The sequence below is a fragment of the Barbatula barbatula genome (assembly GCF_947034865.1).
Source record: "Barbatula barbatula genome assembly, chromosome: 14".
Classification (NCBI taxonomy): domain Eukaryota; kingdom Metazoa; phylum Chordata; class Actinopteri; order Cypriniformes; family Nemacheilidae; genus Barbatula; species Barbatula barbatula.
The window spans coordinates 775,555-791,125 of record NC_136777.1 but is presented as its reverse complement, the minus strand read 5'-3'; the positions used below and the strand labels follow the sequence as shown (position 1 = coordinate 791,125).

General features: G+C 43.4%; 1 protein-coding gene across 5 annotated transcripts in view; it reads right to left on the bottom strand.

Moving 5' to 3' along the window:
- The window catches only part of lyst (lysosomal trafficking regulator), a 45,347-nt gene that overhangs the window by 9,768 nt on the left and 20,008 nt on the right, over positions 1–15,571 (bottom strand). For 4 of the 5 annotated variants that reach the window (XM_079472454.1, XM_079472456.1, XM_079472455.1 and 1 more), the window contains 29 exons: positions 15,356–15,509; positions 14,823–14,996; positions 14,550–14,710; positions 13,754–13,944; positions 13,145–13,393; positions 12,458–12,631; positions 11,586–11,735; positions 11,195–11,332; positions 10,761–10,959; positions 9,830–9,958; positions 8,867–9,440; positions 8,413–8,593; positions 8,058–8,227; positions 7,676–7,906; positions 6,803–6,969; positions 6,573–6,725; positions 5,816–6,007; positions 5,454–5,638; positions 5,132–5,341; positions 4,737–4,913; positions 3,342–3,418; positions 3,077–3,265; positions 2,846–2,991; positions 2,640–2,733; positions 2,496–2,557; positions 2,282–2,337; positions 2,057–2,209; positions 1,657–1,901; positions 1,352–1,418 (listed from right to left, as the gene is read on the bottom strand). In XM_079472454.1, the coding sequence (XP_079328580.1) occupies positions 1,352–1,418; positions 1,657–1,901; positions 2,057–2,209; positions 2,282–2,337; positions 2,496–2,557; positions 2,640–2,733; positions 2,846–2,991; positions 3,077–3,265; positions 3,342–3,418; positions 4,737–4,913; positions 5,132–5,341; positions 5,454–5,638; positions 5,816–6,007; positions 6,573–6,725; positions 6,803–6,969; positions 7,676–7,906; positions 8,058–8,227; positions 8,413–8,593; positions 8,867–9,440; positions 9,830–9,958; positions 10,761–10,959; positions 11,195–11,332; positions 11,586–11,735; positions 12,458–12,631; positions 13,145–13,393; positions 13,754–13,944; positions 14,550–14,710; positions 14,823–14,996; positions 15,356–15,509 (5,048 nt within the window). Of the gene's footprint in view, positions 1–1,351; positions 1,419–1,656; positions 1,902–2,056; positions 2,210–2,281; positions 2,338–2,446; positions 2,558–2,639; positions 2,734–2,845; positions 2,992–3,076; positions 3,266–3,341; positions 3,419–4,736; positions 4,914–5,131; positions 5,342–5,453; positions 5,639–5,815; positions 6,008–6,572; positions 6,726–6,802; positions 6,970–7,675; positions 7,907–8,057; positions 8,228–8,412; positions 8,594–8,866; positions 9,441–9,829; positions 9,959–10,760; positions 10,960–11,194; positions 11,333–11,585; positions 11,736–12,457; positions 12,632–13,144; positions 13,394–13,753; positions 13,945–14,549; positions 14,711–14,822; positions 14,997–15,355; positions 15,510–15,571 lie in introns of those variants that run through there. The other variant, XR_013787546.1, reaches the window with a different exon arrangement.

The following is a 15,571-nucleotide window of genomic DNA, read 5'->3' as shown; positions in this document are numbered from 1 at the left end:
ATTTACACCACATCAGCACCATCTACGTGAGCATTATGGGTAAAGAATAGAAAGTGTTAAGCAGTCGGTTGCAGATTGGATCAGGCAGCATCTGAACTGAAACGGACACTCGTATGTGCCTGATGTCAGGATTGGAGTATGTCGGTAAGCAACGATTCCTTGAGTAACTAATAGTAATTCAAATACAAAAAACATTGAGGCAATTTTTGTTGCCTTGAAGCTTTGTTTAATCCATTTAACTACTGTACACACATAGCACTGCGTTTCCCCACGGACTCTTACTAACACATTTTAGTCTGTTCACACGCTCGGCTGCATTGAGTCCATCACACTAGATGCGGACTAGTGGATGCCGAATCCTGTTATTTACACATGCCATCTGGCTGTTCTGCGTGTCTGAGTGAACTGAATGAGTGAATGAACTCACGCGTGATGCTCATGAATTTGTCTGCGCTGTATGAGGACATGAACACATAGAGTTGCTCTGAGAGTTTATTTCACAACATTTTATTGTGAAGAAACACACATACAAAAAAATTATTTTCTTATGATTATGTAGTTAACCGGACTTTTATTTTGTCCGGTTAACTACATAATCATAAGAAAATATTTTTTTTGTATTTTCTGTGGACAAATATATGACTATATAATAGTAAAAAATTTATAAATGAACTAACGCCGATAAACTAAATGCATCATGCATAAGCTGAAGTTAGTTGTTTACCTTTGAAATTATTATTTTTATATATTCTTCTTATTTATATATTTGTATTATATTGCAATGGTATGTACTAAATGGGTTTAGTTTTCACAGATATTAATGTATGCTATGTCAGCAGTAAAAGGAAACAAATTAGTTTTATTCTCTTGTATATTTACATTTACATTTTCATTTAGCAGACGCTTTTATCCAAAGCGACTTACGAAGAGTTCGGGGAGCAATAAGCGATATATTTAGTATTGCTCTTTAATAAAGAAAAAGTACTTATTATCCGAACACCCAATTAATCGAGGGAAAAATCTGTAGAATACTCGATTACTAAAAGAATCGATAGCTTCAGCCCTAAAAAATGTGAGACTTTGAGAAGCAGACAGACAGATGGTGAGGTGAGATGTTTGTGAGAGATATATGTGATCCGAAAGAAGCGCTCTCAAAAGAAAGCATAATATTACTTTCTACTTCTCAGTGTGTCGAGTATAAACCCCTTATGCGTTTGGAGCGGCACGAGCACAGTTGGAGAAGACTTAACAGCCTATGGCGGCAGCGCACTGGGATTGGAATGCATCCACAGTGTGATTGGTTAACAGGAGCTGATGTAAACATGAATTAGACCCCGTGGAGCTGCTGTACCCTGTAATTGTCCACATAACGGTCTTCCTTCTCTTTAGACTGCACGGCGATGGGCTTGCTGAGGTTCCTGTAACATCACAAACAGAGAAAACAAACACTGAGCGTCCCATCAGCTTCACAAATCCACAAATATTCCATACAATGAGATGAGGTCGATCATTTGTTCTGTTTGTTCTATCATAAAAGTAAACAGGTTTGGACAGACACGAGGGCAGGTGAACTTCTACAGATGATCAACTTTAAAACGTGATCTCTTTGCTAGCATTAATATAAGTAGTGTTTGAAGCGGCTGGGTGGGTTGTGACCTGTAAATGGAGGCGTCTTGCAGGTCCAGAGTTTCGCTGACGTAGTCTCGCAGGATGAAGGGAAAGACGGGATACTGCATGAGGTCATTGAACGAGCGTCCGGCGTGCTTGTTGAGATGGGTGAGGTACTCAAAGTTGGTTATCTGTCCTGAGCTCCACAGGTGCGTGAGCGCGTTGATGTTGCCGTATTCCAGGAGGTTGGGCAGATCCGATGTCAGGATGTTGTGATAGACGTCATCGCGGAACTGAGACGTACACAGCAGAAACATATTAAGCTACAACATAACGCATACTCCAGACACACTGCACTACCCATCATTCATTATTCCACAACTCAGAGATCATGTGATCTTAACATAAAAACCTTCATGAAAACCGTCGTCTGACAGTGAGGTTTTACCTTGGTGGTGTCAAAAGCGAGCAGCAGCGTCCTTCCGTTGGTGAGGAAGATCTCCACAGCGTTGTCTCTAAGCTGCCACCAGCGCTTGTGCACCTCCTTTATCTCCTCATACGTCCACGAGAAGGAAGCGGGCTCCGTCTCTCCATGAGGTGTCTGGCGAAACGACACGTCTTCAACTTCCCTACAATGCATGCATGTCTCACGGCGTCCAGCAATGACACTTACCTGGTTCTCGTGAGTCTCGGCTACATTCTCCTCCACAAAGTACATCCCAGACTTCCCTACAGACGCAGAAGAGAGCATATGAAAGGTCAGCGGAGACAGAGCTGATGTCTGTTTATAGGCTCGGACTCAATAGGATGTCAAATTTTGACCCCATGCGTCGCTGACCGTTCAGTAAGCAGCTGATGACTTTGGATTAAATTCGAGAAAGTCTCACCGAGCAACAGTTCTCCTCCAGTCTCTCTAGAGGGCGCCACACTTACACATCTTCTTGTGAACCTGGAGAACGAGAACGAACGGCTCTTTAATATTCTGTGCACTGAATCGACAGACTACAGTTGGTATAGTCACGGACGAGTACCTGATGGGTTCGCTGGTGGCTTTGTCCTTCACGATGGATGAGGAAGAGTGAGTTTTATCCTCAAACAGGAAGGCCAGTGGAGTTTTTATGGCATCTGTGATGAGATCACACACATGAAGAAAATAAACAAGAGCAATGAAAGCAGATGAGCTCTTATATCGGACAAACAAAAATGTTCCTTTAACAAACAAAAAATAAACAATGACCGTCAAGTTTGCGTCTGTCTTTGAGCAGATATTTGTTGGGGATGGTCAGGTAGCAGCGCTGAAGGCGTCTCCTCTCTCTGTTTGGCCCTTCGGTGGGATCCAGCTGCCATGACGTGGGGTAAGACGACTGATCGTACCACACCGCCCTAACACACACATGAAACGGTTCTTGTATTCCAGTTCCTCTCATGTGTGAGGGGTTTACATTGGTGTATGAGAGGGAGTTCTGACCTGTCGTGAGTCAGCTGTTGGACCAGTTCTTGCCAGTGCCGGCTGGCGCTCAGGTCCGTCTTATACAGGCCTCTGATGTGCTGCATGACTTTCTTCCTCTCCATGCCCTGTCTCAGAGACACGCTCTGAGTGATGTCCGCTGCGATCTTCGAGATGTCCTTCGACTTCCCTTCCAACCTCTGCAGCAGACTGACATCCACAACACAATCATTGGAGGTCGACGCTACACACTTGTCTTTTCTTTGAGTTTCTATAGAGTGCTCACCTCCTCTGAGTGTTAGCCAGCTTCTTTTCCCATGCTCCTTTGCTGGTTTTTGCCTCCAATTCATATTTCAGTTGCTCCTTCACAGAAACAGTGATAGGGCTTTAGTTATACAGCAAATAGATATAGAATATGACCACTGATCTATATAAATTACTGGATTGCCAACGGCAGGAGGTGAAGCCACCAGACCCAATAGCGCCACCATCTTGGTAGGCCCACTGTCAGAGAGCACCATCGACTTAATAACCCGCGTTCAGGTTATTAGTCGTTTGATACGTTTTTAGTTCACATGTGTGTTTAAATTAATTGTTACTTCTGATATTTTTTCCAATGTTTATGTTTATTTTGGGCAGAAAAGAGACATACAAATGTATGTACGGAAGGTGAGTGTTTATTGCACACTGTTGTAATGGCACATGTTTAGAAATAAAGGATTGATTGACTCAAAAAAACATCATTTATACGGCCTGTATTTATATGTTTTTTTATGTCAGAATAAGCACATTTTTCATTCGTTGAGGTGTCTTGTTGGTCTGCTGATCTGATATGTGCGCTACTGAAATGATATATCTACTAAGATGGAAATATTCCCGACTTTAAATAATTAACCATTGACTGTACATGCTTAGGACATTTGCGTTGTAAGAATGTACAGTGAGACTTAAAAACGGGGACTGATAAGTAACTGTTTTATCATTAAAGAGGTCATGTGAAACGTAAGTTGTAATGCAATGTTTAAACACGATTTAAGGTTCACGAACGCAGTATTTTCCACATATCGTGCATGTTTGTATCTCCTCTGCTCCGCCTCTCTGAAACACACCGATTTTTTACAAAACTCATCACTCTGAAAAGCAAGGTGTGCTGTGATTGGCCAGTTAACCTGAGCGTAGTGATTGGTCGAATACTGCAAGCGTGTGACAGAAAATGTTTCGCCACTTATCATATTTGGAACATCAGGTTCCTCTTTAATTATACTGACAGGTATTGTACGTACTTGCGTTTACATTTGCGTGGTCTTAGTCAAATCATAAAACCATTTGTAGGGGTGGTCCGGGTTTGCTTTTAGATAGAATGCATCATTTGTTCCGACACTTTAATTTGTGCAATTTTTACGTGTCTAATACATGCAACTTATAACACACCAAAGAACAGTCATATGAACCCTTTAATATGTGATAACTCCCTATTAATTTTATAGAACTTTTGGGCACACCAACATGGCGGCGCGGTCGCTTCAGTGTAATGACGTCATGAGCAATCCAGTCATTTATAAAGACCAGTGAATATGGCCTTGTTTAAAACTATTACTGAACCAGAAACATGTCAAACATGAGAAACATGAGCATGATACAGTATGAGAACATGATGAGGGTGTTGAAAGTGTATGCCCACCTCTCTGATGGCTTTCAGGAGGTCTGGTTTGGCCGGAACGTTGGGCGGGATACATCGGTGACCACACAGTTTCAGAGCTGTCATGAAGGTGTTTGCAGCGGCCTCCTCTTCTCTGCTCAGAGCGTCTCTGTGATCGTGTAACAGCTCGTACAAATACAGAGCCAGTTTGGATCCGTGCTAATAACCCACACAAAGAAAGGCATCAATATTATTATTAACTGTATTACATTTCACAGACATGAACGATACCACAAAATCATGCAAGTCAATGTTGGATGGATGTCATTCAGAAATGGAACTCGGCACATTTTCAGACTACTGACATTTTATTCTCTGGATTGACTTGCACTGATGAAGTGTTCACCACAAACACAACATGAATTCTGTGTGCTCACCTCCAGGCCGGGACTGAGGCATTCTCGGAGGATCTCAGAGTAGCTTTGCTCATGGACAAACTCAAGCGCCTCCTTCCTGTCCTCCAGAGGGACTGCAGGACTGAGCATGTGGACCAGCACACGGCCAATCTGGACTCTGAATGTGTCGCGACAGGACCACAGGATTCTCTTCCACTGCTGGCGAGGAGCGCCGCCACGGCCAGAGCTGCCCTGAGGACCCAAACCATCACAACATATCAGCATATAACATACTGATAGTTTTTAATAGTTGTCACAAGGTTATCAAATTGGTCTTTTTTCGAAATTCTGTAAAGTTACTAACCAAACTGATCTTTATGCCATCCATCATGAGTTTGAGGACGTCTTTGCGGAAGGTCTTCATGTTTCCTGGTGGGGTCGGGGTGGATGGCGTCTCCTCTGTCGTCTGTTCGCCCGACAACTGCATGGAAGCTTGGTGTTCAGGAGACTCTGGGAAGTTCAGGAGGTCGAAGAAATCCTGGTTGTTTTCTGACGAAAAAGTGTAGGACATCTAAATCTACTACATCCCTGCATTTCATTCTAATTTATGTCCTTTTATCCATCACATTTGAAATATTTGTATATGTTCTTACAATAAATGAATTTAAACGGTGTTTATTTGTGTTCGACGAATTATTGAGCATGACAAGGGTTCACATTTTTTACCTTGATAGATGAACCTGTTAACAGCCAGAACCACAAGCCTCTGCAGTCGCTGGACTAACTCCGTCTCGCTGGCTCTGATGGGGTTCTCCTGACTCATCCTGCGCTGCATCATCTGTGTAAGTTCATCGCTGGCCACAGAGCGCATTCGCGTCAGCAACGAGTCCGACTGTGCCAGCGAGAACCGCCTTCGACCTGCCAAACACACGTGTGTAGTAAACACAACAACATACATACTGCACTGATGGTGACAGCATCCCACCACCAGACAAACACACAGTGTCATCTACATGAGCACACACGCAGGCACCCGTAGTCCACGACACTGGGCGGATTAGCTGCAGACATGCGGTTAAAGTCAGGTCACTTCACACAGACACACATCCCCTGAAACAGACGGGATGCTGTCGTCCATCTGAGCAGACTTCTGGTCGATGGCTACCTGCGTCTGAGGGGAACATGTAGGAGTTTGCTCCAGAAGGGGAGGGGAGGGGGGAGTCCTGGGACAGGAAGGTGAACGGGGAGGGCAGAGGAATCAGGCCGTATGAAGAGTAGTGTTGCCGGGGGATACGGGGGATTATGGCGTCTTTCAGGTCCGTTAAACCTTGAGCGTGAGTGAAGGTATCGATACAACACAAACATGTGAACGGTCAAGAGTGACGTATGAAGATGATGGATGAAGACAACATTAATGAAGACAATACACATGTGTGCAGGGTACACAAAGGATGTATATAAATATCTGTTATTGTCTTTATACCTGCGATGCTCTTGCGCTTCTGCTGGAGAGCGTGATGTGGTGAGGTGGGGACGTGCACATAGCTACTAGATTTCTGAGGGTCCTGATTGGCAGTGGTCTTGATGAAATCAATGGCGGCCTGGATCGCCCGAAACTGCAGCGCCATGGCCATTTCTGTCAGGAAGAGAGAAGTTATCATTGCATGCACTTCTATGACACGTGTTGTGTATCTTTGCCACGACTTTCTGTACCCTGCGTACGACGAACTTTGCTGGTCTGCATGTAGCCCAACAGTGTAATGAGGTCCTCAATAATCCGAAAGTACTGAGAACCCGAGGAACTACAGGAGTGGATGGTGACCGCCACCAACAGCTGCTGAACGTCACAAACCACCAGCTTATAATCATTGGGAGGAATTCTATAGACACAGAGATCACACGTGTCATTCATAACAGAATGACAAACAACAACAAAACCATGTGAAGGCTGCAAAGTGAATTCGCAGCATCTTTTAATATTTATAGAGTAAATATGTTTTGTTTTTTAAGGTTCTACTTTGGTTTAAGGAGTGTCCAACAACAAGTTTACCGCCATACACGGTCTAAAACACTTTCATTTTCTAATAATGGGCATTAATATTACCTCACTCTCAAGTGATTTATTCAGTGAATAATCTGTCTAATCCCCTCCTTTCTGTCAGCCTACTCTGATCTGATTGGTCAGATTGTCTGGTCTGCTGTGATTGATCGACCATGAACAGCGTCCCAAATTTAACGTAAGCGGGCATTACACAGAGTGACGCAAATCCGACCCGGAACTGAAATTAGCTTTCCTGTGAATCAGTGGTAAGAGCATGGTGCTACAAACGCCAAGGTCGTGGGTTCGATCCGAGGGGATTGCACATAGTCAGAAACAAATGTAAACTACAATGCAATGTAAGTCACTTTGGATAAAAGCGTCTGCCAAATGCGTAAATGGCAAATGGCTCCTTTTTTCCCAAACCAATAACTTTGTTAATCGTTCACTTGCATCTTAACAACTTGGCAGACCGCTAACATTCACACACAGCAACATTACACACTGCATGAAATGTCGTTTTAAGAACATTGTAATCATTGGGTTACCCGTTCTCCAGTCCGTTGAGGGTAGAGAGCGTGTTGAAGAGCACATAGAGCAGGCCGTGATCCAGCAGGATGTCAGCCAGCTTCGGGCAAGTGTTGAAGAGCTGCAACAGCACACACAGACTGTTGTGCACTAGTGAGTTCTCGTACAGAGAGTTCTCCAGAAGACCCAGCACAGGTATAATACAACGCTTCCGGAACGGGGAGATGTTCTCCATGTCCTCTAGATCCAGACTGTGAGCAGACGACAACAACGAATAATGCTCATCACTGATGTGAGCTAAATACTGTATGCTTCATTTAGTAGAACCAAGAATCAGCATGAGGAACTGCAACGTGTGCACATAAATCAACAAAAAGTGTGTTGGGTTATTTGTATACTCACTCCTCCTCCAGTCCCACCGGTCGGCCAAACAGCATTTCCAGAAAACACTCGAGCAGGCCGAGAGAGCCCTGGTGGATATACAGCTGATTGGCCAACAGTGAGAAGCCATGGTTCTTCAGAAACTTCTCCTTCTGCTCTTTCTGAGCGCGGCTGAAGTACGCATCCAGCAGCTATACGGTCCACACACACATGACATGAAAACACAGATAATAACCAGCTGAACAAATCTACTGCTAACAAACTTTTTTGTGATAAATGACAAGTTACAGCATCTTAAAACATACTTTTCCTGACACAGATCGATAATGTTCTAAGTCAAATGTTGTTGTTGTGCAATGAAAAAAAAAGAGGAGACCTTCATGACGCCCTGCTGTATGAGAGGAGAAGAGTGATTGACCAGCACGAGGAGAGCCTCTGGATGGATAAGTTTGTCCATCACCTCCTCCAGCAGGAGATCTGGCAGAAGAAGCAGAACTCCTCTTAACAGATCATACAACCCACAGCAGATCAGAACCAGACAGTCCTCTGCACTGGACCTAAATAATACAAAAACAGAAATCATTATCTGATGGGCTTCATTCTTACGCCCCGTTCAAACACCCAGCGACAAAGCGAGGCCATGTCATCCATTTCAACGGAGAGCTGGCGACACCAGCGACAGTGATCGTTGGCGACTGGAAGTGGGCATGTCTAGCGGCCCGATAAAATTTGCTCAAATTGAAGGACGGATTAAATTGCTGTTAGCTTTATATGTGATAGAATCTCAGTTATACTTCAAATCATCAAATCATCTAGGGTCTGAAGCGCACCTGTCATTGCTAGAGTCTGCCTTGCTGTGTCTGTCATAACCAGGCGAGTACGTGTAGCTCTCCCAGTCGTCCGGTGGGGCGGCGCGGTCAGCCACGCTAGGCCAGCGTCCGATCACCAGAGACCCGTTCTGTGCTGGAAAAGCCAAACCCAAACTCGCCAGATTACTGTGACTCCTCTGGAACGACTGGATTCCCTTCAAGCTGTCCGGTCGCCGTGGCGCATCCTCGCTCGCCCAATCGAAATGATCTTCTGACTCCACTGGGCTGCCCGCCGGCCCGTCGTGCTCCTCCTCTATGCTGATAGAGGGTGTTCGGATTCCGGCCTCCTCACTGCCGACGTTCTGAGAGTCGCAAATGGTCTTTGCTGATTCACAGCTGCTGAGGAGCTGCTCGTCCCGTTTCAAGGTCTCTGTGCTGCCCAGGTAGACACCCTCCTCTGGCCCGGCGGACCCCATCAAGCTCCCGCGAGTCCTTCGAGGTGTAAGTGCTGGAGACGAGTGAGGAGAGGGGCCGAGGCTTGGGGGCCGCAACGATAGTTCTTCATCTCCGTTGTCTGGGGAGGAAGGGTGATGTGCTGTCGGGCAAAGACACGTCACTCAGATGTTAATGAATAAAAAGGATATTTAAAATACTTTGTCACGCACAGGACTTTTGTTTATTGCTTCTGCATCAACTAGCAAAGTGTACAAACAAACAAACAATGCTTTTGATTTGATGATGGATGCGAGAACGACCCCTACCAGCCCATCCGGCACAGAGCGTGCTTAGATTTCACACTTTGATAACACAATCATGGATTTGTACTAAATTAGTGCCTCTTTACCGCACCCTAATTTGCCATTCTTTTCATAAAGTGCTTTTACAGATGCAGGTCAAGTGCAAGTCAAATCAGATCTGCAGCGAGTGGATTTAAAGAAGCCGCTGATGTCCAGACTGTGTGGAGGTGGACTGCAGGGATGTTACCTTCTGAGGACATCTGTGTGAAGACTGTGGGCGAGAGAGAAATCACAGAACTGCACACTGATTTTCCTCCACTGCTGGAGTGTCGCAGGTACATCATGGACTGAACCTTCTCCTGGTACAGTTTACCATCTAAAACAAAGAAATGTTAAAGAAAAATCTATATACATGAATGAAAATGACACATTTTATAAGTAATACTGTAGTATATAATGGTAAAAGCAACGGTGCCAAACTTAAAGCTTGACTTGAGCTTCACAATGTCTGCAGGTGACAGTGGTTTGGTTCTGCTCATCATCTAAAAAGAGGCAGAGCTTACAGAGAAGCTTTAAGGGCTAAGTAAAGAGACTGTTTAAACTCTGAATACACCAAATCTGACCAAAAAAGTACTTATGAATTTATTTGAACCAAAAGAAAATGTGCATGTCATATTGTGTGAAAAAGTATATATTTTATTGTTTATAGTGTTAAAGCAAAACGAAAGACCTTGTCTTAATACGTCTTATGATGATTTTAGGACACTTTTCATCATGTTCACAACACCATGTAAAGTTAACTTCACATAAACTTGACAAGAGCATTCACCTGTCGCTAGTAACGCCTAGATCTTGGGTTCGATTTCAGGGGATTGCACATAGTCATAAACAAATGTATAGTACAATGCAACGGAGGTTGTTTCGGATAAAAACGTCTGCCAAATGCATAAATGTAAATGTCACGATCTACTCGTCTTTTCACATGAGATATAACGACTAGAAAACTGGTCGCAAACTGCAGTCTGTAGCCCTGCCTTATAATGGCATATAGTGTTTTTGCTTTTCTACAAAGAAATCACGGCTCATTTACAATGCCTTGAAATGAATGCCTAGAATAATGTGGGAGTGCAAGAAATATGAAAATCAATAAAAAAGCCTAGCTGTTGAGGTTTGCCCACCGATGTGCAGAGAGAAGTAGAAGCTGCTGGGCGTGTGGCACACGTAAGTGTTGGTGGGGGGGTGCACGGCCAACAGGAAATTATAAACCAGCTGCAACAGGTCCAGGTCTGGAGGTGAACCCAAAACCTCCTGGATGATTTTGACATACGATAGACAGACATCCTGAGGGATGGAGGTCAGATATTCATCCCGATGCTCCTATGAGAGCAATAAAGAAATGTAATGACTGTTAGAAGCTGCAGTGTTTGGAGGCTAGCAGCACTGTATCGATGTACTTCTGTTTATCTCTTCTTTCACATTTCCCTGCTGAAATGGATGGTAAAAGTGTCTCTATAATGACATAAGCTGTAAAGGAAATGTACGTCTCAGGAGGCGCTACTAATAACTTGATGAGAAACATCAATGAAGACAGAATGAATGAAGGTGTTCTCACCTGAAGCACCTGGCAGGTGAGCAGAAAGCGATGGACCACCTGGGCCTTCAGAAGCTGCCGGATGTTGAACATCTGCTGAGGATGATGCACTCGAATGAGGATCTCAAGAGCGGTCAGTAGCGTCTCCCACACGCCACACTATTACGCACGAAACACACAGAAGCAGATCATACAAACGCATAGACACAAAGATAGCTTTCCTGTAGCTCAGTGGTAAAAGCATAGTGTTAACAACGCCAAAGTCGTGTGTTTGATCACAGTGGATTGCACATACTTGGAAACAAAATGTATAGGATAATGCAAAGTAAGTCGCTTTTGATAAAAGCGTCTGCCAAATGCATAAATGTAAATATTAGCAAGCAAGACGTTTAGTGCGTGTGTGTGTGAACACCTGTGCTTTAGCCCATATCTTCCAGTCCAGCAGGATTTCAGACAGCAGTCTAAGGTCTTGCACCACTGCAGTTGATTCAACATCCAGATGAAACTGACCGTCCTCTCTAACCGTGAGGATAGATTCACTGCAGCAGCCATCCAACAGTGTCTATCACACACGCACAGAAAGATTATGCAGAAGAAAACAAGACAGAGATACTGTAAGACAACTGCAAAAACAGTGTTTTTTCTGGGAGTGTTCAGGATAAACAACACTTTAAACATATTTTGCAACAAAAACTAAATATTCAACACAAACAACCAATAACTAGCGTAATTGACAACAAAAACAATAATGTAGTCTCTTATGGATCAACTGTATCTTTAGAAATGACTGTTTTGAGTTGAAATGGTTCACGTTTCTCAATATTAACATCAAGAATTATAGAGGACAGCAACAATAAATAGAGAGAGAAAAAACAGGTACTATACAGTGAGCATGCATTAACGATGAACACCAGCAGGGTGCGCAATTACAGGGTCCTGTCCTGTGTTTATTTATTTCAGCCTTTTCAAATGTATTAGTCTCCGAAATAACAGACTTCTAAATACTGTATGATACATGATGCAACAAACCAGCAAAGGTTTATAAGAGAAATACTACAAAAATGGCACATTTTCTATCATGGAGTATGTATTGCAAAACGAACTTTTTTTAACTTAAAAAAAACTAATGGCCAAAGTACATTGTTACACTGCAAGCCAAGTGACTACAAATACAGTTATACTGAATGTGATATATCTCCCTGCCCTAAAACACGGAAATGAATTTGCCAATATAAGAAACCATATTTCAATCGTACGACCTACATTAGTTATGCTAAAACTCACCTTGAGAATGTGGTATCCCACAATGCATTTAGGCTTGATGAGAACCTGATGAATCATGGAATAACCGTGGTAACACTCCATCTCGTGTGCGCAGTGTTGATTGTTTTTAACCAGAGACAGCAGCAGCTGAAGGGCGAGGGCTTGGGTCATCTCACAATCGCTCAATTCCACCGCCTGCACGAATATAACCAGAAACAAAAAGAAACTGAGCAGAAAACTTACGGGAACAACACTTATATGCAACATGAGATGAAAGAGAATCAGAGCAAGGTTGCACAAGAGTACAGTATAAGAGAAAGTGCTGAAGACCTGAAAACGCATATTATGTGAAAGAAACAGAGTACTATTATTACATTACTTGCTCAAAAACTCGGTTCGGAATATGAAGGGAAGACTGGTGATTCTATCACTAGAGACTATAAACCCCAATTCCTTAAAATAATAAATCTTTCAGTCCTGAAGGAAAAGGACTAAAATTATTTATTTTAGAAAAGTACAATCCCAGTGATTTTAGGTGAACTACAATAATTCTAAGATGTCAACTCTGAGCTGTTCATCCTCGGACTGGAAATACCTTTTCTGGAATCCCTCATAACGCTGTGTGTGTGTGTGTGTGTGTGTGTCTGGAGTATTAATTTCCTCCATTCCTGTTCAACAACAGTGACAACCATGCAAACAGAGCCGTACCCGAGCAAACAGGAAGACAAAGGAGCCGGTGCCGCCGATCTTGTGCAGGACGCTGTGCAGGCCGACAGCGTTACAGGGCATCACGGTCCGGAGAGACTGAGGCTCCAGCACCGAGCTCTGGACCTCTTTAGCACTAAAGGGTCGCTGGGAGATCACAGCTGTCTTGGCCTGACCCTTCAGACGGATAACAGGCTCGTATATGGTATAGAGAGACGGGGTACTTGGAGCATAAACTACAGCTAAACTCTCCTGTAAAACACCAAACACAAACATTGACAGGCTAAACACAATCCAAATATATGAAAAATAAAATGTTAAAACAATGTATTATGTAGGTATATATAGTATAACACTTTCACAGTGCAAAAACTTCTCCAATCCACACAGACTACAAACAGAAACTAAAATAGGTCAGATATCAAGGGTTTTTACAATAGTACAACTATTACAATAGAATGCTTCACAATTTGACTTTTATGTGTAAAAGTAAAATTCACTCATATTTATAGGTCTTCAATGCATGTGGGAACACAATTCATGCTGATTTGACAGCAGTAGTAACTCTGTGTAGGCAGTGAATGAGTCATGTGTATACGTGTGATAACTTACAGTCAGAGGCGAGATGTCAACTTCAGTGTTTCTCATGAGAAGCTCTCGTATCTGTTCGCACTGGAGACCCTCCTGAGTCACGTACTTGGACAGAGTCCCGTGAGGTTTCCCATATTTGCAGGGCATGATGGAGGTGAGGTCAGGGCCGCAGGCGTACAGGTAAAACGCTTCTGCTGTGTCTATCCTGGAGCCTTAATAAACCAGAGAGGAAATCATCAAAGGCGAATCGTAAAACAATTCAGCTAGTGACACTCCAATATTTGAGACACAGAAGCTGTGACCTTAAGAACAGAAATAACATTGAGGTTCACAGGTTGAGAACGGACGGATTGAGAACATTCACGACTGATAAGTGACAACAAAACAGCCATTTTGTTAAGAAGAGCTCAAGGAATGTGAAGAATTCTGGACTCATGCACGGAAACTACCGGCAGCAGGAAGATCCCACGTTACCAACAACAATGCCAACTGTGAAAGTGCAAAACTTATCTTATCTGTCCAAGCTCAATGAACATCTTTCTGAAGAGAATGCCAACATGATGGTGTTGTGGGTGGTACAACATGCTGCTATGTGGCTGATAAATGTATCTCAGATATTCTGCTCATTAGATATAGAGTCTATGGGACAATTATTGCCAGTTTTATCCCCTGGCAGGTAAAAATCAGAAGATGTTCCGTAATCACAGTAGTTGTGTCAATGTGCCAAGTCTGACATTTTTATTTTTAATCATTTCTAATGCACATTGATGTTATTTAGGGAAGCTGAAATCATAATCTGTAAGATGTTGTTTCATACCATTGAAAAGCAGCAGAGTTCCCATATCCCAGCGTGCACTGGGGGTGGGTGGCTCCTCTGTAGAGTGCTGAACGTGTCCGAGCATACAGTAGGTCTTATTACTGTCCGATGAAAGACTGGACTTTCTGGGTAATGTGAAGTCCAGCAAGACGTCACACCTCCTGTGTGTGGCACAGGTTGGCTTGTTTAGAACATTTACAGTTGATCACAGATGTTTTAATGTACAGTAACTGGTGACAAACTGTACTTTTAAAACTGTGTTTGTGTTCCCACCTGATGCCACAGACCCACAGAGTCAGCTGACCGCGAATGTTCTTCTTGCCCTCCGGCTGCTGCGTGTACGTTACTGCCAGATGCTGCCACCTGCCTGCTGTCAACACTCCCTCACCTGACTCCGCCTGTGCCAGAAGCCCCGCCTTCATCTCATCATTCGGATCCATGCAGATCCTGAAAGACACATGAAAAACACCAACGAAATCAGGTTTCACACATAAACAGCTTTCTGGAGAAATCGGCATCAAATGATTTACATTCCACCATGAAATCACACAATCTACCCATAACTAAATATGTTATCTTGGTAATCCCCCAACAGAGCACAACAGTGAGCAGGATCAGGAATTCTGTTAGGAAACACAAACTTCTCTATACAGAAGAAATAGAAATGATTTTTATTCCGATTTGCTAACATCATGCTTTAATACCAGACGTGCAACTACAGATTGTAATAAGTGACATACGCTAACAAAAAATTAGGATACATTTTAGACAAATGTTACCTTTGAAGCTGATGTCATGTGACTCACCTGAAGATGAAGGATCTAGTGGAGATGTTCATCCACACCTGAAGCATCAGAGCTTTCGAGCCCATGGAGAGAACATGAGTCAAGTTTTTGTCTGCCTGCTGCTCCGTGCCATGAGCGGTAGTGTGCAGAGACTCGTCTGTCACAAGCATCTCTTCTGAAACACACAGCCGAACACGCTCATCAAACGACATCAGCTCCAAAAATATGTTTAAAACC